Source organism: Bufo gargarizans, chromosome 1, assembly GCF_014858855.1.
Source record: "Bufo gargarizans isolate SCDJY-AF-19 chromosome 1, ASM1485885v1, whole genome shotgun sequence".
NCBI classification, from domain to species: Eukaryota; Metazoa; Chordata; class Amphibia; order Anura; family Bufonidae; genus Bufo; species Bufo gargarizans.
The window spans coordinates 433,725,071-433,749,187 of NC_058080.1; the positions used below are offsets into that span (position 1 = coordinate 433,725,071).

Consider the following 24,117-nt stretch of genomic DNA (forward strand, 5'->3'; position numbering starts at 1 on the left):
TCTTTAAAACATGCTGGAAAATCCTTTTAAATTCATTCTAATTTCACATTGCAAATATTGTTATTTTATTATTAAATTAGTATTGTAATATATTACAGATTTCCTAAAAATGATAAATAAATTAATCAAATACAAAAACGCCTACAACGCAATCATACTAAAACATCAACATTATCAATATTTAATGGGCTCAGTCTTTATATACTGTATGTCACAAGTCAGTGTCTGGCCAGATTCTGCCTTCCCATGGCTCTAATCACCAGGAGCGAAAGAAACTGGACCATGGTGTTCAGCACCACAGAATGCAGCTTCCTGTCACTTTTCTGGAGCAGCTGCCAGGTCCGCCAGAGCTGGAGACTGTTACACAGGGCAAAACCGTATTCTGGTTCATAGTGGGAAGTCCCAAATGTCCTAGTAGAGTATATAAACAGGGGCTGAATCATTGAGACAACCATTTAAAGGAAACATTTTTGTCAGTTTATGGTTCATATCATGTTAGTAGAAATTGCCATTAAACCAGTTTATATTTTAATGTACAGAGGAGGATGCCACAAAATAAAATAAAATAAAAAAGATTTTAAAAAGAAATGCAGCAATTAAACAACTGTACCTTTCATCCTATGAATCAAGGTTCCATAGCCCATATCATACTGGTATGCAAAAACAAATCCTAGTGGTATAATAGGAACAAATAATGCTGGCTTCTTTCCTTTTATTGCCCTGTGCGAAGAACAATTTTGGCAAAAGTTAGGAGTACAGTATAGACTGGGTCAAATACACAAATATATGCCTCTTCATAAACAGGTTAAAATAAATATCTCAAAACATAACATCCAAACAGATGTAGGTTTTCATTCTCTAATATCTACTTGTAAAATGACAGTTGGCATCCAATCGGTAGCTATGGGCCTGTGCTGTGGGTAAAATTACTTGTATTCATAGAACATCTCTTTGTCAAGTGTTTATGGTAACAAAAGCATAATGGAAACAAGACGACAAGGCATGTATAATTTATCTTCTATAAGAAGCTTAATCATTCCATTGACTTTCAACAATAACACTTTTGGTTATAACATAACATATTAAAATGGGTACTCCAAGACATTCACATTAATGCCCTATCCTCATGATAGGTCATCAATATTTGATTAGCGGTGGTCCGATTCCTGGTACCCCGGCTGCTAAACGCTTTGAAGAGGCCGACTGTGGCTCTTTCCTAGGTGATGGACATCATATTCATTGGTCACATGGCCTAGGCGCAGCTCAGTCCAGTTCAGGTGAAAGGGGCTAAGCTGCAATACCAAGCACAGCCACTATCCACAGGATGGCGCTGTGCTTGGTAAGCTGAGAGGAGATCACTGGAGTTTCGGGTAATGAACACCCGCAGATCTGATATTAATGACTTACCTTGAGAACACCCGAGCAACCCCAAGGCTATGCATAGGAAAAGCAATTACTAAAGAAGAGCATAAATGGTACTTGTGTAAACCTTCACTATACTAGAGTCTCAGACAGTGATTGGTTGAACAGGCATTGACAGTCATTTCCTGCGTGTCAGGATGGGACCAGGAGCAGAGATCGTATAAGCCTCAGAACAGGATTGGTGGGGGATCGGTGAGGCCTTTCTCAATCATCTTATCTCCTGGACAACTTAACATGGTACTGGACAGTAAATATATTGTTTAGCTATTTGAGATTTTAAAAAACATTAAAAAAAAAAACATTTAAAAACAACTGACCCTGCTGTTAATCCAAGTGCAGCTAAGCTGAAAAATGTCCCATAATACTTCAAAAACTCCCGCGTCCAGGCAATCTGCATGGCCATCTGCTTCTCTCGCATCTGATTCTGCATCACAATCTGCCTCTCTAACTGCAAATGGAAAAACAATAAAAGACAAACTCAGTTATATGAAACTAAATGCAATTTTCCTACCTTTAGAGGAAATGATGGTTTCACTATTCACCACATCTGGATTCTGGTGATCCATCAGTATTCAATCTGATTTCTGCCACCTTTACGTCCTGCACATAAACTCATTTTGTCAAAGTGAAAGTTACTTGAGCAGGTGTGCATAACAATATACAATGGTACAGTGGTAATCAATCTAAATATCATGTGTAAGTTGGATTTTCAACCGCATGTTAATTTTGTCTTAGTGACAGATAACCCCCTGGTTCAAGTAAAAAAAAAAAAGTCACAGTTATTTACGGAATATCGTACATTTCACTGAAGGCATAACTGATGTGTAAGAAACAGGATGGCTAGAGAATGTACTGGCTACTATGCAGTAGGTATTGGATATGTGCTTGTAAATCTAACACTTAGGAGGTAAGCTGCTTTGCCCATATTTCGGCTGCTGCTAAAATGATATGGTATTTGCAAGCATGTAATGCTTTACTTTTAGTTATACAGTATAAGTTACATAAGTTAATCTAATATATAAAGCTGAGTGTATGTGTGTATGCATGTCCGCTAAAGGAATCCGCACCGTTGCATTTACAATCACAAAATTTGGCACACAGGTACATTAGGTGTCCGGGAATGTTTTAGACCGGGTCTCAGCTCTTTAGCATATACCGTTCCTGAGATATTCCCAAAAAACCCATTAGCCAATAGAAGCCTGGTCACATGACCCTCATCAGCCAATAGAAGCGCGCAGGCCCTTAGTCTCCACATACACACAGTTTTACTGCAGGTTTCCATAACAACTCAGTAATTTTTCTTCACTGCTGCAGGTCAGCTTTAAAGGGGCAGGGAGCTGTGGATGACACAAGTGAGGTGGAGGTCACAGTTCAGGGGCAGGTAGGGTGGCCATTCAGGCAACCCTCAAAAGACAGACTTAAAAACAGCTCTGCCAGGTCCTGCTAAGCCACGCCCCATCCTGATTAGGCCACACCCACTCCCATTCCACAGCCAACGGGGATTGAAAAAATGAAGGTAAAAATTAACTTCCGTCAGCTGCAGGGGTGGGAGGTTGACTTTCTCCCTGTAGCTCATGTTCAGACAGCACAGTGCTGATGTCTAAGAGTGAGCTGTTCAAAAAGGACATCCCTGTGTCCATCCAGGCCCTGCGCCGGGGCGGAGGACAGGGAGTCTGAAAGCCAGACTGTCCGGCCTAAAATCGGACCTCTGGCCACCCTAGGGGCAGGCTGCTGTGGAGTTCACAGTTAAAGGGAAGGTCCGCTATGGAGGTCAGTGTTAAGGGGCTGATTGCTGCATAGCCCACTGCTAAGGGGACAGGGGGGTTGTGGAAATCACTGTTAAGGAGATCGGGTACTGTGGAAGTCACTAAAAAAGGGGCGGCCGCTGTGGAGGTCACTGTTAAGGGGGCTGGCTGCTGTGGAGGTCAATGTTAAGGGGGCAGGATGCTGTAGAGGTCTCTATTAAGTGGGGCAGGGAACGGTGGAGGTCACAGTTAATTTGATGACACCGTGAAATTTTGAATCAACGTATTTTTCCTTTAAAATGAAACATTTGCTCGGATTAAACGTTTGATCTGTCATCTACGTTCTATTACAAATAAAATATTGACATTTGCCATCTCCACATCATTGCATTCAGTTTTTATTCACAATTTGTTTAGTGTCCCAACTTTTTGGGAATCCGGTTTGTACTTAAAAAATAAAAACTGCATTTTTTTTTTCTTTGCATTGGCATAGTCTGACCTCCATTTTTTTTATATATTTACATGTACAGAGCTGAATGAGGGCGCATTTTTTGCGGGTTGATCTGTAGTTTTATTGATACCATTTTGGACTGTTTATGAATTTTTGATCACTTTCTCTTAAAAAAATTTGGGATGTGAAGCGATTTGGTGTTTACTTTACAAGACAAATAAGTTTATATTTTATTATTTTGGAACACAGTGATGCCTATAATCTTTATTTATTTACTTTTTTAACCCCTTAGGGACCGGGCTCATTTTCACCTTAAGGACTAGGCCATTTTTTGCAAATCTGACCAGTGTCACTTTATGTGGTGATAACTTTAAAACGCTTTGACTTATTCAGGCAATTCTGAGATTGTTTTTTCGTCACATATTGTACTTCATGACACTGGTAAAATGGAGTCCAAAAAATTCATTTTTATTTATAAAAAAATACCAAATTTACAAAAAAAAATGGAAAAATGTGCAAATGAACAGAAGATGAGAATCTGCTTCTTAAAGGAGTTATGCCACTAATATAAATACATCTCGCCCATCAGTTATCTCTGTTATATCACTTTCCCCACATAACATTTATCAAAACTGCCTTATTCCAAAGTTATTATCCTACCGTTGCGTCCTGTGGCAAATCAGTTTTGATTTCAGTTGCTATTGGTTACGTCCTGTAGTGGAGTATACAGGATGTCCATGCTCACTCGCTTGTCCATAACCACTCGTCTGTCTATGTGCAATGTCAGTTACATGCCAGTTACTGTGTCAATTATAGATGGATGGTCAGACAGACATAAGGATGAATTTTGCTCTAACAAATGATGGAGATTAGCAGAAGTTGTGTCTGTTATAAATCCAGTTACACAGAGTATTTTGAATATGTGTAGGTAGAAAATGAACTGGTTAGTGTTAAATGTCCTGCTAATGTCAGGACACATCTTACTGCCCTAAGGCATGATATAAACAAGGATGCAGGAATCAAAGCAATAATGAATAGAAAACAACTAAAGAAAAAAAAACTATCCTAGTAAGAATTTGAGCTACAGTAATTGATGAAAATAGTTTATAGCACAAACCTTTTAACTTTTACTCACTCACAAGCAGCCCCAGGATTATGGAGGATATTATAGAGACGTACTGACGTACATGGATGTGAATAAAGCATTTGGGCTGAGATAGAAACTGTCTATATAGCTGGTGCAGTCTCTGTGTGCCTCTCCTGTCTCTCTCAGGTCCTACTCACTTCTCCCCTCCCCTCTCTATAGACTTCTATCAACACGTGTAATCTGATATTTCTGTGATCTGATCCGTCTTGAGATAGATTCAGCCGAAATTTCAAAGAGAAAGTTAGTTTAATACTTTCTACCCTAGGCCTGTTTTCACACTCCTGCCCAGGCCTATTTTTGCAAATCTGACCTGTGTCACTTTATGTGCTAAATTTTGAAATGCTTTTACTTATCTAACCGATTCTGAGATTGTTTTCTCGTGACGCATTGTACTTTATGTAAGTGATAAATTTGAGTCAATATTTTTTCCTTTATTTGGGAAAAACATAAAAATTTACTGAAAATTCAGAAAAATTCACTATTTTTGAAATTTCTACATTTAAGACAGATAGTAATACCTAATAAAATATTTATCAAATCATTCCCCACGTCTACTTTATGTTGGCATCATTTTGTTAATTTTTTTTTTTTTAAGATGTCAGATGGCTTTGAAATTTAGACGCAAATTTTAGATTTTCCAGAAATTTTCCCAATTTTTCACTCTTCTTAGGGGTTTACGTGACATCAATTGACAATAAATAACCTCATTTCAGAAACTACACTACTCAAGTTATTCAAAACTGATTTAACAAACTTTGTTAACCATTTGGGTGTTTCACAAGAATGAAATAAAAAAGGAGATGAAAAAATCGAAATTTTTTTAGGGAGATTTTCCATTTTCATACATATTTTCCTGTAACACAACAAGGGTTAACATCCAAACAAAAGTCAATATCTTTTACCCTGATTCTACACAGTTTATAGAAACACCTCTGTGGCCGTGAACTTCTGCATGGGAACACGGCAGGGCACAGGGTGCAAAAAGCAACATATGGATTTTGGAGCGCAGATCTCACTAGAATCATTTTCAGGCACCATGTCACTATTGAAGACACCCTGATGCACCCCTACAGTAATAAATCTCAAAAAGTGACCCCATTCTGGAAACTACACCCCTCAAGGAATCTTTCAAGGCATGTAGTGAGAACTTAGACCCCAAAGGTGTTTCATAGAATTAGGAAACACTTGACTGTGAAAATGAAAATTTATATTTTGCTCTAGAAAAGGTGATTTTAGGCCCACATTTTTCACTTTCACAAGGGGGAACTGGAGAAAATGCACCCCCTTATTTGTTGCCCATTTTCTCCTGATTACGGCAATACCCCATATGTGCTTGTATACTGCTATATGAGCGTACCACAGGAGTCTGAAGGAAAGGAGCACCAAATGGCTTCTGGAAGGCAGATTTCTCCTGAATAATTGACAGGCACTATCTTGTAATTTAACACACCCTGATGTATTGCTAGAGTAGAAACCCCCAAAAAGTGACCCCATTCTAGAAACAGCAACCCTCAATGAATCTATCAAGATGTGTAGTGAGCGCTTTGTCCTCAAATGTGATTCATGGAATTGGCTGTGAAAATGAAAAATTACATTTTTTTCCAGAAAAATTTATTTTAGGCCCACATTTTTCAATTTCACAAGGGTGAACTGGAAAAAAATGCACCCACTCAGATTTCACTGGAATGATTGACAGGCGCTATCTTGCAATTGAACACACCCTGATGTACCCCTAGAGTGGAAACCCCCAAAAACTAACCCCATTCTGGAAACTACACCCCTTAAGGAATATTTCAAGGTGTGTAGTGAGCATTTTGACCCATCAGGCGTTTCACAGAATTGGGAAACACTTGGCTGTGAAAATGAAAAATGAAATTTTTTTTCCAGAAAAAGTTGCTTTACACCCACATTTTTCACTTTCACAAGTGGTAACAGGACAAACTGCACCCCACATATTGTAGCCCATTTTCTCCTGAATACGGCAACACCCCACATGTTCCTCAAAAAGGAATGCATGAGTGCATGGAAGGGTTCAAAAGGGAATGAGCGCCATAGGGCTTTTGGAGGACAGATTTTGCAGGATTGGCTTTTGGGAGCTATGTCGCATATGAAGACACCCTGAGGTACCCCTTTAGTAGAAACACCCAAAAAGTTACCCCATTCTTGAAACTAAACCCCTCAAGGAATATTTCAAGGTGTGTAGGTGCTAGTCAGGATGATCCTGATCCAGTTCAGGTATAACTTTCCCCCGAATCTTATAGGATGGAGATTGAACAGAGGGACTCAAACCATCTGACTCACAGGATAAGTTCTGATAACCTGCTGTCCCTGCAAGACAGGGTTACAACCCGCTTGAAGAACCAGCGATACCGCAATATTTTTTGTTATGTTTATATTGTTTTCACATATGTTTTGTTAAGCCAGATACATGAATGAGATGTGTAGGGTTCAGGGACCAACACAACACGTGATGGGAGAGGTGAGACTGAGGACACTGGAGATCCTGACGAGCCATAATTTCCTAATTATGACACCATGGTATTACAAATAGCATCTTTAAACGTCAATGGGCTTAATAGCCCCCAGAAAAGAGCACAAATGTGGTCTGAAGCTTTAAATCTGAAATGATATTTTCTGCGCACTAGAAACTCATATTGTTTCCAATGACCGCGGGTTTCCGGAGGTGTTCCAGTTTCACTTCGTCTATAAGTCCAGAGGGGTACTACTGGCAATTAGAAATACGGTGGCTTTCCAGCTGATAGACCAACATATTGATACCCGGGGCAGATATGTGATACTGGTTTGCTCCATCAATAACACCATCTATACCTTGGCTGCGATATATACCCCAAATAAACGGCAGGTCTGTCACAACCAGACAGCTGAGAAGCTCTGACAAAAGCCTTTCAGAACCTCCTCCTTGAGTTTCTTTGTTGTGATGTTCAGTTCCTCATCTCGTTAGCCTCTCTCAGCTGTCATGTAGTTGGACTGATTGCTTCCCTTTAAATTCCTCCCCATAATGCATTACTGGGCGGCTTATACTACTTCCTGGAGTGTGTGTGCATGCTGATCTTGTTTTCCAGTCTGCTACAAAGTTAAGTGCTGAACATTTATCTGTTATTTTCTGTTTGCTGGATCCCAGGTGACCCTGACTCCCTCCGTGTCTAGTGTAGGGAGCCGGTGGTGTCCCTTCACTATTGTAGGGTGTTCAGGGGTTATATAGTCGAGGTACGTGGATATGCAACCATCCACCTCTGGGATCTTTGCATAGGCTGAGCAGCCAGGGAAAGTCTCAGGTCTTGTGCAGGGGTCTCCCTTTTGGTTCCTTAGCTTTGGATCCAGTGACTCATATATGCATGTTGCTTTGTCTTGTTTCCTGTACACCGTCCGTGACAGTCTGGTTCTGTAAAAAAACCTGCTAAAGACAAACCCGGTGAAGCAAGACAAACTTCTTATCCTTGGGGACTTTAACTGTATACTGAACCCAAGTCTAGATACAACTACCCCTTCCTAATGTACACCCATCTCACCGCTAGGGAAACTCCTGTGGACAGAAGGCCTGTATGACGTCTGGAGAACGTTACACGAATTGGAAAGAGACTACTCTTTTTTTTCGGCATCCCACAATAGCTATTCCAGAATTGATATTATACTGGCTGACAGAGACGGACTTCTTCAGACCAGTGCAGCCTCAAATTCGAGCCATTTCGTAGTCAGACCATGCCCCAGTCACTATAACCTTAAAAGAATCATTTAGATGTTCTCCAGCTTCAGTATGGAGATGTAACTCACATCTTTTGTCCCACCTGGTTTACAGAAAAACTATTGAACAAGATATAAAACTATACTTTCTTAATACAGGCTCAGTTAGTGACCCATTCTGTCTCTGGAACGCTCATAAAGCGGTTATTAGAGGCTCAATCCTTAAACTTAGTCATGTAGTGAAGAAACAAAGAACCCAAAAGACAATCCTTTCTTCAAGAGATACAAAAACTTGAATTCCAAAACAAAACCTCTCAAACTCAGACCCATAAAACACAACTCCACAATCTAAGAACTCAACTAAGAGACCACTTATTAGCAGATTATAATAAACACCTGTTTTATACAAAAGCCAGATACTACTCACAGAATAATAAGGCGGGCAAATTGTTAGCCACGCAACTAAAAGCGCAAGAACTGAAATCCCGCATCTCCTACCTCCTGGACCTAATCAACACAGCAAAAGTCACACACCCAAATAAAATAGCTAATCAATTTAAACAATATTATGCATCCTTATATAACTTACAATCTGACCTGCTCACATCCCAGCCCTCCCTGTCTGACATCTAAGCATTCCTGGGGAAGACTAAACTGCCGTCTCTCACAGGAGAACAGGTAGATAAACTAAATACAGATATCTCACTGACGGAGATTACAGCTGCCATCCATGACCTCCCTACAGGTAAAAAAAATTCCTGAGGTCCCCAGAAATGAAAAACTCCAAGAAGTGACCCCATTTTGGAAAGCGCACCCCTATACGAACATTTTAAGGTGTGGAAAGGGCACTTTTGACCTAACAGTTGTCTCACAGAAAAGATTATGTAGTGGTTGTTGGAAAGTGGGTATGCAAGCGAGGTGGACTAAATCAGAGATATGGAAATATTACAGGGAGCATAATAAAGGATGAAATTAATAATCCAAGGATGAGTGGTAGGTTCGGAAACAATCCTTTATGCAGAGGCCAGGTTTATCAGGGCAGGTGTCGCACTGATAAATGGTGTCCTTTCGTATTCCCCTTTTGTAACAAACCCGGCATCTTTTTTGGGTCTTTCCCCTATTCGCTATTTGTGGGACTTCACCAGGGAAATGTTGTCCTGGTACAACACGGTCACCATGACCTCCTGAAGTACTCGGGCCCTCCCCTTCCTGACTTTGGGAAATTAGGGCTTTGATGACCACCTCTTGTAACTGAAGGAAAGTTCCTGTGTGGCCTGCAGCTCGATGTAAAATGTACACATTGTACAGTGCCATCTGTACAATGTACCGTATTTTTCGCTTTATAAGACGCACCTGACGATAAGACGCACCTAGGTTTTTGAGGAGGAAAATAAGAAAAAAAAAATTTGAACCAAAAGGTGTGCTTTTGGTAGGTTTTGACCTAATGATGGTCTGTGGATGACGCACTGTTATGGGGGGATCTGTGGATGACGCACTGTTATGGGGGGGATCTGTGGATGACGCACTGTTATGGGGGGGATCTGTGGATGACGCACTGTTATGGGGGGGATCTGTGGATGACGCACTGTTATGGGGGGATCTGTGGGTGACACTGAGGGGGGCGCTCTGTGGGTGACACTGAGGGGGGCGCTCTGTGGGTGACACTGAGGGGGGCGCTCTGTGGGTGACACTGAGGGGGGCGCTCTGTGGGTGACACTGAGGGGGGCGCTCTGTGGGTGACACTGAGGGGGGCGCTCTGTGGGTGACACTGAGGGGGGCGCTCTGTGGGTGACACTGAGGGGGGCGCTCTGTGGGTGACACTGAGGGGGCGCTCTGTGGGTGACACTGAGGGGGGCGCTCTGTGGGTGACACTGAGGGGGGCGCTCTGTGGGTGACACTGAGGGGGGCGCTCTGTGGGTGACACTGAGGGGGGCGCTCTGTGGGTGACACTGAGGGGGGCGCTCTGTGGGTGACACTGAGGGGGGCGCTCTGTGGGTGACACTGAGGGGGGCGCTCTGTGGGTGACACTGAGGGGGGCGCTCTGTGGGTGACACTGAGGGGGGCGCTCTGTGGGTGACACTGAGGGGGGCGCTCTGTGGGTGACACTGAGGGGGGCGCTCTGTGGGTGACACTGAGGGGGGCGCTCTGTGGGTGACACTGAGGGGGGCGCTCTGTGGGTGACACTGAGGGGGGCGCTCTGTGGGTGACACTGAGGGGGGCGCTCTGTGGGTGACACTGAGGGGGGCGCTCTGTGGGTGACACTGAGGGGGGCGCTCTGTGGGTGACACTGAGGGGGGCGCTCTGTGGGTGACACTGAGGGGGGCGCTCTGTGGGTGACACTGAGGGGGGCGCTCTGTGGGTGACACTGAGGGGGGCGCTCTGTGGGTGACACTGAGGGGGGCGCTCTGTGGGTGACACTGAGGGGGGCGCTCTGTGGGTGACACTGAGGGGGGCGCTCTGTGGGTGACACTGAGGGGGGCGCTCTGTGGGTGACACTGAGGGGGGCGCTCTGTGGGTGACACTGAGGGGGGCGCTCTGTGGGTGACACTGAGGGGGGCGCTCTGTGGGTGACACTGAGGGGGCGCTCTGTGGGTGACACTGAGGGGGCGCTCTGTGGGTGACACTGAGGGGGGCGCTCTGTGGGTGACACTGAGGGGGGCGCTCTGTGGGTGACACTGAGGGGGGCGCTCTGTGGGTGACACTGAGGGGGGCGCTCTGTGGGTGACACTGAGGGGGGCGCTCTGTGGGTGACACTGAGGGGGGCGCTCTGTGGGTGACACTGAGGGGGGCGCTCTGTGGGTGACACTGAGGGGGGCGCTCTGTGGGTGACACTGAGGGGGGCGCTCTGTGGGTGACACTGAGGGGGGCGCTCTGTGGGTGACACTGAGGGGGGCGCTCTGTGGGTGACACTGAGGGGGGCGCTCTGTGGGTGACACTGAGGGGGGCGCTCTGTGGGTGACACTGAGGGGGGCGCTCTGTGGGTGACACTGAGGGGGGGTTCTGTGGGTGACACTGATGGGGGGGTTCTGTGGGCGACACTGATGGGGGGGCTCTGTGGGCGACACTGATGGGGGGGCTCTGTGGGCGACACTGATGGGGGGGCTCTGTGGGCGACACTGATGGGGGGGCTCTGTGGGCGACACTGATGGGGGGGCTCTGTGGGCGACACTGATGGGGGGGCTCTGTGGGCGACACTGATGGGGGGGCTCTGTGGGTGACACTGATGGGGGGGCTCTGTGGGTGACACTGATGGGGGGGCTCTGTGGGTGACACTGATGGGGGGGCTCTGTGGGTGACACTGATGGGGGGCTCTGTGGGTGACACTGATGGGGGGGCTCTGTGGGTGACACTGATGGGGGGGCTCTGTGGGTGACACTGATGGGGGGGCTCTGTGGGTGACACTGATGGGGGGGCTCTGTGGGTGACACTGATGGGGGGGCTCTGTGGGTGACACTTATGTCATCCACAGATCCCCATAAGTGTCATCTACAGATCCCCCATCAGATGGTTCAGTGTGGAGGGAGGAGGCGGGGCCCGGTACAGTGACTCTACTCTAATACAACTGTTAAACATTCAATTTGATCTCTATATCTAATTGTATACGCGCTGTATGGTACTTACTGTAGTACCAGATGTATAACATTAAGACTGCGCAGACCGGCATCTCCCTCGGTCATGCGCCGCCTGTCGCAGCTCCCTCCTGATGCGCCGCCTGCCCCAGCTCCCTCGGTCATGCGCCGCCTGCCCCTGCTCCCTCCTCATGCGCCGCCGGCCTGCTTATCTCACTTTATGAATGAACAGGCAGGCGGCGCATGACAGAGTGAGCTGGGGTAGGCGCCGCATGACAGAGGGAGCTGGGGCAGGAGGCGCATGAGGAGGGAGCTGCAGCAGGCGCTGCAGCGTCTTAATGTTATACCTCCGGTACTACAGTAAGTACCATACAGCGCGTCTACAATTAGATATAGAGATCAAATTGAATGTTTAACAGTTGCGGGGCCTGGTGTATTAGAGTAGAGTCACTGCACCGGGCCCCGCCATAAGTGTCCCCGCCTCCTCCCTTCACACTGATACTTCGCTGGCCGCGCTGTGCAGCATAGCGGCCAGCAATTGTATTCACTTTATAAGATGCACGGCCATTTTCCCCCCACTTTTGGGGGGAAAAAAGTGCGTCTTATAAAGCGAAAAATACGGTATACGGCAAGCTTTTTGTACCACACCTTAGTTTTACGCATGGCACTGTAGGGCTTCAGAACTTGATCAGACAGATCAACCCCTCCCATGTGCCTATTGTAATCAAGGATGCACTCTGGCATGTTGACAGTGGAAGTGGTACCTCACATTAGGGCTGGAGAACTGGTGTTAGTGTGAATGGTGGTCAGTACAAGGACATCCCTCTTGTCCTTGTACTTAACCGCCAAAATGTTCTAATGGCGGAAAGCCTTACTGTCGCCTTTTCAGAGTAGTTGCCCTACCAGGGATCTAGGGAGGTCTCTCTGACTTTTGTGTACTGTGCCACAAGCCACAATACCTCTGGCTTTTAGGGACATGAATAGGGGGATTCTGGTGTAATAGTTATCCACATAGAGGTGGTAAGTCTTATCCAGCAGTGGGTGCAGTAAATCCCACACTATCTTCCCAGTAACTCCTAGGAAGGGGGGCATTCAGGAGAATGTATCCGGGAATTTTTCCCTTCATAAAACCGGAACCTGTAGGTGTACCCAGAGTTACTCTCGCACAGCTTATACATTATAATTCCGTACCGTGCCCGCTTGCTGGGCAGGTACTGGTGGAATTCAACCCTTCCTTTAAAATGTACAAGGGACTCATCTATGGTAATTTCTTTTTTTTACCTTTGTAAATTTGGAGTTGAGGTGCTCCAGGAGGGGTCTTATTTTGAATAGACAGTCAAATTGTGGGTCATTTTTTTTGGGGGGGGGGGGGGGGGGGGGGGGGGGCAGTGTGCGTTATCGTTATAATGTAGGAATTTCAAAATGAATTAAAATCTTGAGCGAGACAGGGCCATATTGTAAATTGGAGTGTGGTACACCGATCTGAACTCCAATATTGTCTCATTTAGTTTTTTTTACTAGGCCCATATGCAGCTAGAGTCCCCAAAACGTCATAATGTCGGCTGCATTTACTGGGGTCCAACTAAGGGGTCTTGCATATGAGAATGTCGGGTTTTGAGCAATAAATTGCTGGGCATATAAATTTGTTTCGGTCACCATCAAATTTCTGAAATCGTCAGAGAAAAATATTTTGAAAAAAAATCTATTTCTGTGAAGCCTGTGCAGTCAATCTGGATTCCAGAGTTTCCCACAAACTCTGGAATTTGGGGCTCATAATCCTCAGGCGGTGTGGTCCATAGGGGATCACTGGGGGGGGGGGGGGGGGGGCTACTTCATGTCTCCTCGGGCATCTCCTTTAGGGGCCCTCATGACCGGATGACGATGATGATGGAGTAGAGGAATGTGGCATCCTCTTCTCCCTCACTTGCAGACTCCGTTTCAGAGGCAAGGATGGTGTATGCCTCTTCAACAGAGTACATTCTCTGGGATGGATGGGACATTTTTATTTTTATTGATGTGTGTAAAGTTAAAAGTGTCAGGCGGGTGTATGTAGTGATTTAACATGTAAGGGGGCTTGTAATGAATTTAAAATAACATTTGTGATAAAGAAAAAAAGAGAACGAAAGAAAAGAGAAAAAAGTGAAAAAATAAGAGAAAAATTAAGAGAAAAATTAAGAGAAAAAAGGCTAAAAAATAAAATAAAAAATTAAACCTGAGCAGACGCTGTCAGTAATTGACAGTACTGACCGACACTCAGCAGGTGCAGGACCCACGCACACAGACGACATGTGTGGGTTCAAAAATCTAAACTAGCACTAACTAAAATGGATATACACACATTATATATATATATATATATATATATATATATATATATATTTATATTATTGTAAGGCATCGCTTTCTCTCAGGGGGTTGCAATCACAGACGTCTCGTCAGACAGCGGGTTTAAAGTCCAAAATTGTCATTTATTTTGGCACCAGCACACACAAAACAGCAAAACAAAACACCTGCCCGACTGGGCTCTAACTAACACACGGTAGTTTTTCCTGACTCACCTCTAAGCACAGCTTATAGTCTCAGGCTCCAAGCCTTAGCAGGTCTGGTCATCATACACCAATCCATACGGGAAAGAGATCAGGCTTCCTCAGCCATCTACGGTCCAGCAGCCTCCAGGCTGTGACCACACCAGCACCCTTGGGGGGGGGGTGGTCCAGAAGTCCTCCCAACTCTGACCGTGCGACCCTCTTTCTGTAGGCGTTGCTGGGCCCCCCAAAGTTCAGGCTTTACAAAGCCTCGTGACCCCTCAGCCCTCCTGGCTGAGACCACACACAGCCTCTGTAGGCCGCTGTTTCCAAGTTTTCTCTTCTGTCTGAAACAGAGGGTTGGGTTTTATGCCTCCTTGATTACAGCAGGCCTCACCTGCGATGACCTCAGGTTAGGGGAAAGACATGCCCTGGAATGGGGGTGGCCTGGGAAGGTCTCACTACCAAACCTACCTTCCAAGTCCAAACAAAATCCAGCCCTTGTACTTAACAAACAAAATAGCTTCAGCAACTATGTTTGCTGAAGCCAGCGCCATCTTAATGGGTTTTACTTATCCCACCCAGTTGAGGAACCTGAGGATACCATTGCCAGCGCTGCGATGGGCCGGTCTTTACTAATCGGCCAACTACTCGCCCTCAGCTAAGATGGCTGCTTGCATATTAGAGCAGCCATCTTATTCCAGTCACTGCGCGATGTGCGGGAAGGGGATAAGAAGAGGGGGGTTTGGAAAGCCACTGATCACAGGACAAGACATTTTTCTTTGGTAATATATAGAACAATGTTTCTTACAGGTGCTTGTACTATTGATTTATGCAATGTTGTTATTAATTATTTATATATTATAAAATCACACAAAACCTTAAAGGGAACCTGTCACCTGGATTTTTGGTATAGAGCTGAGGACATGGGTTGCTAGATGGCCGCTAGCACATCCGCAATACCCAGTCCCCATAGCTCTGTGTGCTTTTATTGTGTAAAAAAAACTATTTGATACATATGCAAATTAACCTGAGAGGAGTCAGAGCTTGAAAATATGACTCTTCCCTTGTCACACAAGTAAGATATGACTTATGTAAATTTGCATAAAAGGCAGAAAGTACAAAAATGCATAATACTGAATGCATAATACTTATTCGTCTGCAAATGAAATTAAAAGTGTAATTTATATGTTTAAGGTAACAATGAACATTTAGAAACGCTCAGTGAGGGTAGCATAGTAGAGGTGACAGGTTCCCTTTAAGTATTAACATATTCAATAAATACTTCTGTGTTCAGTAAATACTGTGCAGCAAATATCAACAGGGAAGGGGACTATAAAAAAACAAAAAAATAAAAAGAATAAAAAAAATATGTCATTACATATGCTGATGGTGCTAAAAATACATTTATTCATCTAGATAGCTCGGCCATCCATATGTTCCATTTCTCCCCTAAAATCATTATGAAAAATATCGTTCTTGACCATACACAATTGTAGAAACTGTTAACCAGTAAGTTTAGTTTCACGCAAGCGCTAAAGATCCGGAAGGCTGTTCCAGTAGGCAACAGTCTGCTGGATCTCTCAGCATTAGGGTCCATTCACACGTCCGTTATAACACTCCATTTCCGTTCCGATTTAAATCGGAACGTTTTTTCGGATCCATTAATTTCAATTGCCTGTGCAAAAATGCGGACACCAATCATAGTGCTGTCCGAATCACTGAATCAGTTTTCCTATTTTCGAGTATGCGGATCCTGAAAAAAAAGCTTGTCCTACTTTGTCCGTTTTTCGGGTCCGTTGTCCATTCAAGTCAATGGATCCGCATAAATGCGGATGACATGCACAAATACCATCCAAATGTCATCAGATTTTGCAGATCCGTTGACCGGAAAATGGATGAAAAAAAAAACGGAATAACGGAAAGGATTCGGAAGCACTTTAGTAAAAAAAAAAAAACTGAAGGTTGTACTGAAAAACGGATCCGCAAAAAAAAGGAACGTTTATCTGGAAAGGTAAAAATACTGACGTGTGAATGGCCCCTTAGGCTAGGGCTACACAGCGACAATTAGTCACGCTGCACATGGGGTACAACTATACTGCAACGTGTGTCGCGTGACATTGATGTCGCTCAAAAATCTCGCAACATCTTTATAATGATAGTCTATAGTGTCACACTGCGACATGTGACATGCCTTGACGCGGCAGTCGCAGAAAAATCCATCTTGGATGGATTTTTTGCGACTGTCGCATCTTAGCATGTCACAGTGCGACACCATAGATTATCATTATAAAAATTGTCACGCGACTTTTGAGCGGCAAGAAGTCGCACGACAACTGCCGCCATATAGCCCTAGCCTTAAGCTTGAATGTTTCCATCCGGCCCCTTTAACATGCAGCATTCTTCTAGCCGATTCTCTGCATATTTGCCGCAATGCAGCTGGACCTCTGTTGATCTTCATTTTAGTGAATGGGGCCAGACGGAGACTTTCAAGCTTTCGGCAATGCCGAAATGCAGGGAGATATGACAGTCTGTTCCCTGCTGGAATAACCTGCCAGATCTCTAGTGCTAGTGTGAAACTAGCCTTAGTGTGTTAAAAGTTAGTGACCATTTAGGCCAACTGGGGGCTTGTCCGAGATTTTTAATTAAGGAGCTGGATATTTTTTTTCACATATATTTTGCTTGACTTGCTACAAACTACATTAGAAAAGTACATGTGCAATCAGATGAAACTTTCACATTGGGAACAATTTACCTTACCATAAAAAAAAATAAAAATCAAGCGATTATTCCCTGAAGTAGATAACACATTATAGTTGTCTAATTACAGAAGTCAAATGAATAAAAAAATTACTTTTTCATTGAACACAGTGGCATTTAGTGTAACAAAACTCTCCATACATATTACTGCACAACACCATACAGTATTTTTCTATAAAATTTACATGTAGAAATTAGTATCGGTAATCTTAACACAGTATCAGAATAACAAGATGCATGATAATCCTGGCCTCGTTATGAGTGTTAGTCATAAGCGCAATGATCTTCAGAAATGTGCAAATATTAAACAGCTCCCAAGGTGTCCAACACAAATTATAACAGATAAATAAAAATATTTTCCATATTTCATGTAACACTTAGAAGAAGATTGTTACTAAGTTTCTTCCGACCGTAGTCAACAATTCACCATCAATGAGTAATCCGCAGGGATCAACAAAATATAAATTCTAGAATATTTTTATTAAACTGAACTTTATGAACAAAAATTAAGTCAATAAAAACAGGGACTAGATGAATACTTAATAACCGCACAGTGTACCTGTGCGACCATTATAGCATTTCATCATCACGAGAATTCAGATCCAAAAATAGTCCAGACATTATCATTCAAAGCAAGATCTTATAATAAAATGAACATATTGGAACTAAAACAAGCCTAGTATGGTGTAATCTATAATATATATAAATGTATGATTTCATAGGACACTGAATAATAAAACACTAGGACTTACTACAGGCAAGGAGCTAATCAGTTAACAGCCATAGATTTGAAGAGGTCACCTGCTATTTTTAGACTCATGGCCTATAGGTCATCAATATCAGCTTGGCAAGGGTCTCACTCCCAGCATCCCTGCCAACCAGTTCCAGTGCCGGAAATAGCCACTCTGTATAGTGGACAAAGCCGGTTACTGCACCGTTGCTCCCATTCACTTGAATTGTAGTTTTGGCTCTGGACTACTGATAAACCAACTGATGGGTGAGAGTACCAGGAGATGGACCCCCACCAATATGATGATCTATCCTAAGGATAGGCCATCATTATAAAAATCCCAGATAACCCCTTTATGCAAAGTGGACGGACGCTTTAACTTACAGTTGTGTTCAACATAATAGCACTAACCTGATCAATCACCGTTTTTGGTAGAAATGATATTTCTACATGGCAAATAATTTACTAGCAGGTGTAGTAGGGAAATAGAAAGCCAACAGACCCAACAGTCATGACATGCATGCTGCTGATTCTCTGTAATTGAATCACTAATTGAAAGGAGCATGTTCAAAATAATAGCAGTGTGGAGTTCAATTAGTGAGGTCATTCATTCTTTGAAAAACAGGTGGCACTTATTGCCCCTATTTAAGGAAGGAAGGAAGCAAATATTGTACATGCTGGTTACAGTGCATTTCTCTCTGAAATTCTGAGGAAAATGGGTTGTTCCAGACATTGTTCAGAAGAACAGCGTACCTTGATTAAAAAGTTGATTGGAGAGGGGAAAACATATAAAGAAGTGCAGAAAATGATAGGCTGCTCAGCTAAAATTATCGCAAATGCTTTAAAATGGCAACCAAAACCTGAAATACATGGAAGAAAGCAAAAAACTACCATTCGAATGGATAGAAGAATAGTCAACATGGCAAGGACTCAGCCAACAATCAGCTCCAGGAAGATCAAAGAAGGTCTAAAGTTACCTGTGAGTACTGTTACAATTAGAAGACGCTTATGTGAAGCCAAGCTATCTGCAAGAAGCACCTGCAAAGTCCAAATGTAAAAAAAAAGACATGTTCTGAAGAGGTTACAATTTGCCAAAGAGCACATTGACTGGCCTAAAGAGACATTTTGTGGACTGAGGAAAGTAAGATTGTTCTTTTTGGGTCTAGTGGCCGGAGACAGTTTGTCAGACGACCCCCAAACACTGAATTCAAGCCACAGTACACTGTGAAGACAGAGAAGCATGGTGGCGCTAGCATCATGATATGGGGATGTTTCTCATACTATGGTGTTGGGCCTATTTATCGCATACCAGGAATCATGAATCAGTTTCAATACATCAGAATACTTGAAGAGGTCATGCTGCTTTATGCTGAAGAGTAAATGGGTGTTCCAACAAGACAACGACCCCAAACACACCAGTAAACGTGCAATATCTTGGTTCCAGACCAACAAGATTGACGTTATGGAGTGGCCAGCCCAATCCCCGGATCTTAATCCAATAGAAAACTTGTGGGGTGACATCAACAATGCAGTCTCTGAGGCAAAACCAAGTAAGAGAGAAGAACTGTGGAATGTAGTCCAATCATCCTGGGCTGGAAAACCTGTTCACAGGTGCCAGAAGTTGGTTGACTCCATGCAACACAGATGTACAGCAGTTCTCAGAAACAGTGGTTGTACAACTAAATGTTAGTGAAGTGATTCAAAGGAAAGCAAAATCTTCAAACATTTTTCAGTTTATATAGTGAATGTTTGAGTTTGTGAAGAAGAATACAAACACTGCTAACACAAATTTGATATATTTTTCTTCATGTTTTGATCTGGAATAGAATGTGTAGTGTTCCCAATGCATTTGTGTGTATGGAAATAAAAGCTATTAGAAGGATTTTGAGCTTTATTCACTTTTTTTTAAACACAGTGCTATTATTTTGAACACAACTGTACATATTCCTGAATAATTATTTACTAAATTTTTTTCAAGTAAAAAAATTAAAACAATCAATCAAGGTTTACCTTCCATATTCAAATTTAAAAATTATCATGGCGTATGAGAATAACCTCTTTCATAGCCCACTACGACCAGTGATTGGCTGCAGCATTACATGTCTGTGTCAAGAGGGACCAGAAAGTAAGAGACTGGCGGGGAAGCCCCAGAACAAGAGTGGGATCAGTGAGGCATTAATTTTGCTTTGTGCAAGAATAGAGACATTGACATGCACTGCAACACTGTAACCCAAGGATCTGCACAGCAACCAGCTCCTACCACATTTACTAGGACCTGCAATGTGTGCACAAAACAGTGGCATAGGTGCTTAGCAATGTCAGCATAGTAGTAAACATAGAAAAAAGTTTGCAGCACTCACCACTTAAAATCTTCTTTATTCCAAAATAAAGATTAAAAGCATTGCAAGACCCGGAAGGAGCGCAAGTGCGTTAAACGGCCGTTGCTTTTCCATGTACCCTGCATTCTGTACCGCAATGGCACTTTTTAATCTTTATTTTGGAATACAGAAGATTTTTAGTAGTGAGTGCTGCAATATTATTTCTAGATTTACTACTTTTGCATTGTGGGTGCGCCAATGGGGTGATGGAAGGAGTCCCTCTCTATATAACGTGTTGAATAGTGGAGTAATATACAGCTGACTTCTGTCCTGCATTGTCCCCAAGACGAACATTTACGGCATTTGGTGCTAACCACATATAGCCAGCGTAAATGTATGCCATGTTTCCCAATAGGGGGTTAAAATACTTAAACGGGTTATCCCATGAATAATGTAAAAAATAAAAATCACACATAATCTAGTACATGACGATCTCTTTAGTTTACATAAAAGTAGTTTTTATGAAATCACACTTTTCAGGTACAGCATGAGCCAATCCAACAGTCTCCCCTCCCATTGCTGGTTGATAGCTATTACTATGCATGGGATGAAATCTATCAATTAGCAGCTGGTAGGTGGAGGAGCATCCAGAGAGCTTTACCATGGCTGCCAGGACTTTAGCGTCCCGGCAGCCATGGTAACCATTCAGAAAAAGCTAAACGTCGGATCCGGCAATGCGCCGAAACGACGTTTAGCTTAAGGCCGGATCCGGATCAATGCCTTTCAATGGGCATTAATTCCGGATCCGGCCTTGCGGCAAGTCTTCAGGATTTTTGGCCGGAGCAAAAAGCGCAGCATGCTGCGGTATTTTCTCCAGCCAAAAAACGTTCCGTTCCGGAACTGAAGACATCCTGATGCATCCTGAACGGATTTCTCTCCATTCCGAATGCATTAGGATAAAACTGATCAGGATTCATCCAGCATAGAGCCCCGACGACGGAACTCTATGCCGGAAGAAAAGAACGCAAGTGTGAAAGAGCCCTTAGCCAGAGACAGACAAGCCATAGCAACGGTCTTTTAAGGGAGCAGTGGAAAGGGACTGAGGACATGAATTAAAGCTGTTATTGTAAGGCAATTACAGATCTTTTGACAATCGCTGACAGACTAACTTAGGTATACATGCCTAGCTCTAATAAACTAGCAAAAAAATATGACAGTTACCCTTTAAATTCTGTAACATGTAATTATAACATTAATACTAGGGATGAGTGAATCGAATTCGGATGAAACATCCGAAGTCGATTCGCATAAAACTTTGTTTCAATACCGTACAGAGCGAGCACTCTATACAGTATTCAAATGTATTGGCTCCGATGAGCCAAAGTTATTACTTCACGAAGGTACCACTTGGAATCGAATCCGAGTTCGGGAAATGTTATTTTGCAGTAGAAATCAATTTATGAAGTTATTACGCTAAGGCCTCATGCACACGACCGTTTTTTTTCACGGTCCGCAAAAACGCACTGGCCACAAATGAGTTAAAAACAGGGGGGGGGCGTCTGCCCCCTGCTGCCTGGCAGCACCTGCCAGGCAGCAGGGGGCAGTCATGTACACAGTTTTTCAGTATATTCTAACCTGAAGCGTCCCCATCACCATGGGAACGCTTCTGTGTTAGAATATACTGTCGGAAATGAGTTTTCACGAAGTGAAAACTTAGATCAGAAAAAGCTTTTATGCAGACGGATCTTCGGATCCGTCTGTATGAAAGCAACCTACGGCCACGGATCACGGACACGGATGCCAATCTTGTGTGCATCCGTGTTCTTTCACGGACCCATTGACTTGAATGGGCCCGTGAACCGTGCATCCGTGATTTTCACGGACCCATTGACTTGAATGGGCCCGTGAACCGTTGGCCGTGAAAAAAATAGGACAGGTTATATTTTTTTCACGGCCTCGAAACACGGGTCACGGGCGCGGTGTAAAAACGGTGCACAAGCCGAGTTTTCTACGGCCCCATTGAAAGTCAATGGAGCCGCAGAAAAAAACGGAAAACGGCACAACGGCCACGGGTGCACACAACGGTCGTGTGCATGAGGCCTCAGGCCTCATGCACACGACCGTTGTGTGCACCCGTGGCCGTTGTGCCGTTAGACGTTTTTTTCTGCGGCTCCATTGACTTTCAATGGGGCCGTTGAAAACTCGGCTTGTGCACCGTTTTTACACCGTGCCCGTGACCCGTGTTTCTAGGCCGTGAAAAAAATATGACCTGTCCTATTTTTTTCACGGCCAACGGTTCACAGGCCCATTCAAGTCAATGGGTCCGTGAAAATCACGGATGCACCCAAGATTGTCATCCGTGTGCGTGATCCGTGTCCGTGATCCGTGTCCGTTTTTTCCTATCATTTCAATGGCAAACTTGACTTAGATTTTTATTTCATTTTTCATGTCCGTGGATCCTCCAAAAATCACGGCAGACCCACGGAAGAAAAAACGGGCACGGATCACGGTACAACGGAACCACGTTTTGCGGGACGTTAAAAAATACGTTCGTGTGCATGAGGCCTAAGTCTCTCTTGAGACTTCAAGACGTAATAACTTCGGCTCATCGGAGCCAATACATTCTAATACTGTATAGAGCTCTCACTCCGTACAGTATTGAAACAAAGTTTTATGCAAATCGACTTTGGATGTTTCATCCGAAGTCGATTCGCTCATCCCTAATTAATCCCTTCACGCATTATGATGTACAGGTACGTCATTGCATGCCAGGGGATGTATGGTGCGGGCTCCTGCAGTGAGCCCGCTCCATACGCGCGATCTGCCGGCTGTAAGATACAGCCAGCATCCGGCCGCACTGACAGGAAGCGGCGATCGCACCGCCCCTGTCATTTGACCTCTCAGTTGCCGCGACCAAGGCTGATCACGGCACCTGTGAAGTGATGCAGCTCCATCTTTCTTCCGATTGGAGCCCCCGCAGCACGCTGCTGAAGTGATCCAGGCCTGCCATGGCTTTCTCCATACTGAGCTATGCACAAGTCATAGTGCTAAATGGAGAGTGTAAAAATCCTATTCACCGTAATAGATCTCTATTATGGTGAATAGGAGAGGGGATCAAAAGATCCCATGTACGAGGCCCCTATGGGGGCTAATTGTTGTAAAAAAAAAAAAAAGTTGAATAAAGTAAAAAAAACACCAATATATTTAAAGTTTGAATCACCCCCCTTTTCCAATTTTACATATAAAAATACATAAACATTAAAAAAATAAACATATTGGGTATTGCCACGTCTGAAAATGTCTGAACTATTAAAATATTTTTTTAAAATTCTTGTGTGGTGAACGCAGTAACAGAAAAAAAATGAAAAGCAAGTGATTTGACTTTTTTTTGTTATTTTGTCCCCCCCAAAAAATTGAATAACGGTGATCAAAACGTATATACTACAAAAATGGCATCAATGAAAACTACAGTTCGTTACGCAAAAAACAAGCCCTTATAAAGCTCTGTAGACCGCAATATTAAAAAGTTAAGGCTGTCAGAATATAGCAATGCAAAGAAAATTTTGATTTTTCTAAAAGGTTTTAATTTTTTTCAAAGTAGTAAAACAAAAACAAAAAAAAAAACTGTTCAAGCTTGGTATCGCCACATTCTTATTGAGCTGCAGAATAAGAATGTCAGGTCATTTTTAGTGCATAGTGAACGCTGTTATGTCAAAACCCCCAAAACCTTGGTGTTATTATGGAATTG

The 24,117-nt window shown here is 43.5% G+C and overlaps 1 protein-coding gene across 3 annotated transcripts in view; it reads right to left on the minus strand.

Annotated features, from left to right (window-relative positions):
• PLGRKT (plasminogen receptor with a C-terminal lysine) overlaps positions 1 to 24,117 on the minus strand; it is a 97,353-nt gene that overhangs the window by 6,626 nt on the left and 66,610 nt on the right. For all 3 annotated transcript variants that reach the window (XM_044286921.1, XM_044286913.1, XM_044286931.1), the window contains exons 3-4: positions 1,740 to 1,870; positions 611 to 720 (exon numbers count right to left, since the gene is read on the minus strand). In XM_044286921.1, the coding sequence (XP_044142856.1) occupies positions 611 to 720; positions 1,740 to 1,870 (241 nt within the window). The remainder of the gene's footprint in view (positions 1 to 610; positions 721 to 1,739; positions 1,871 to 24,117) is intronic.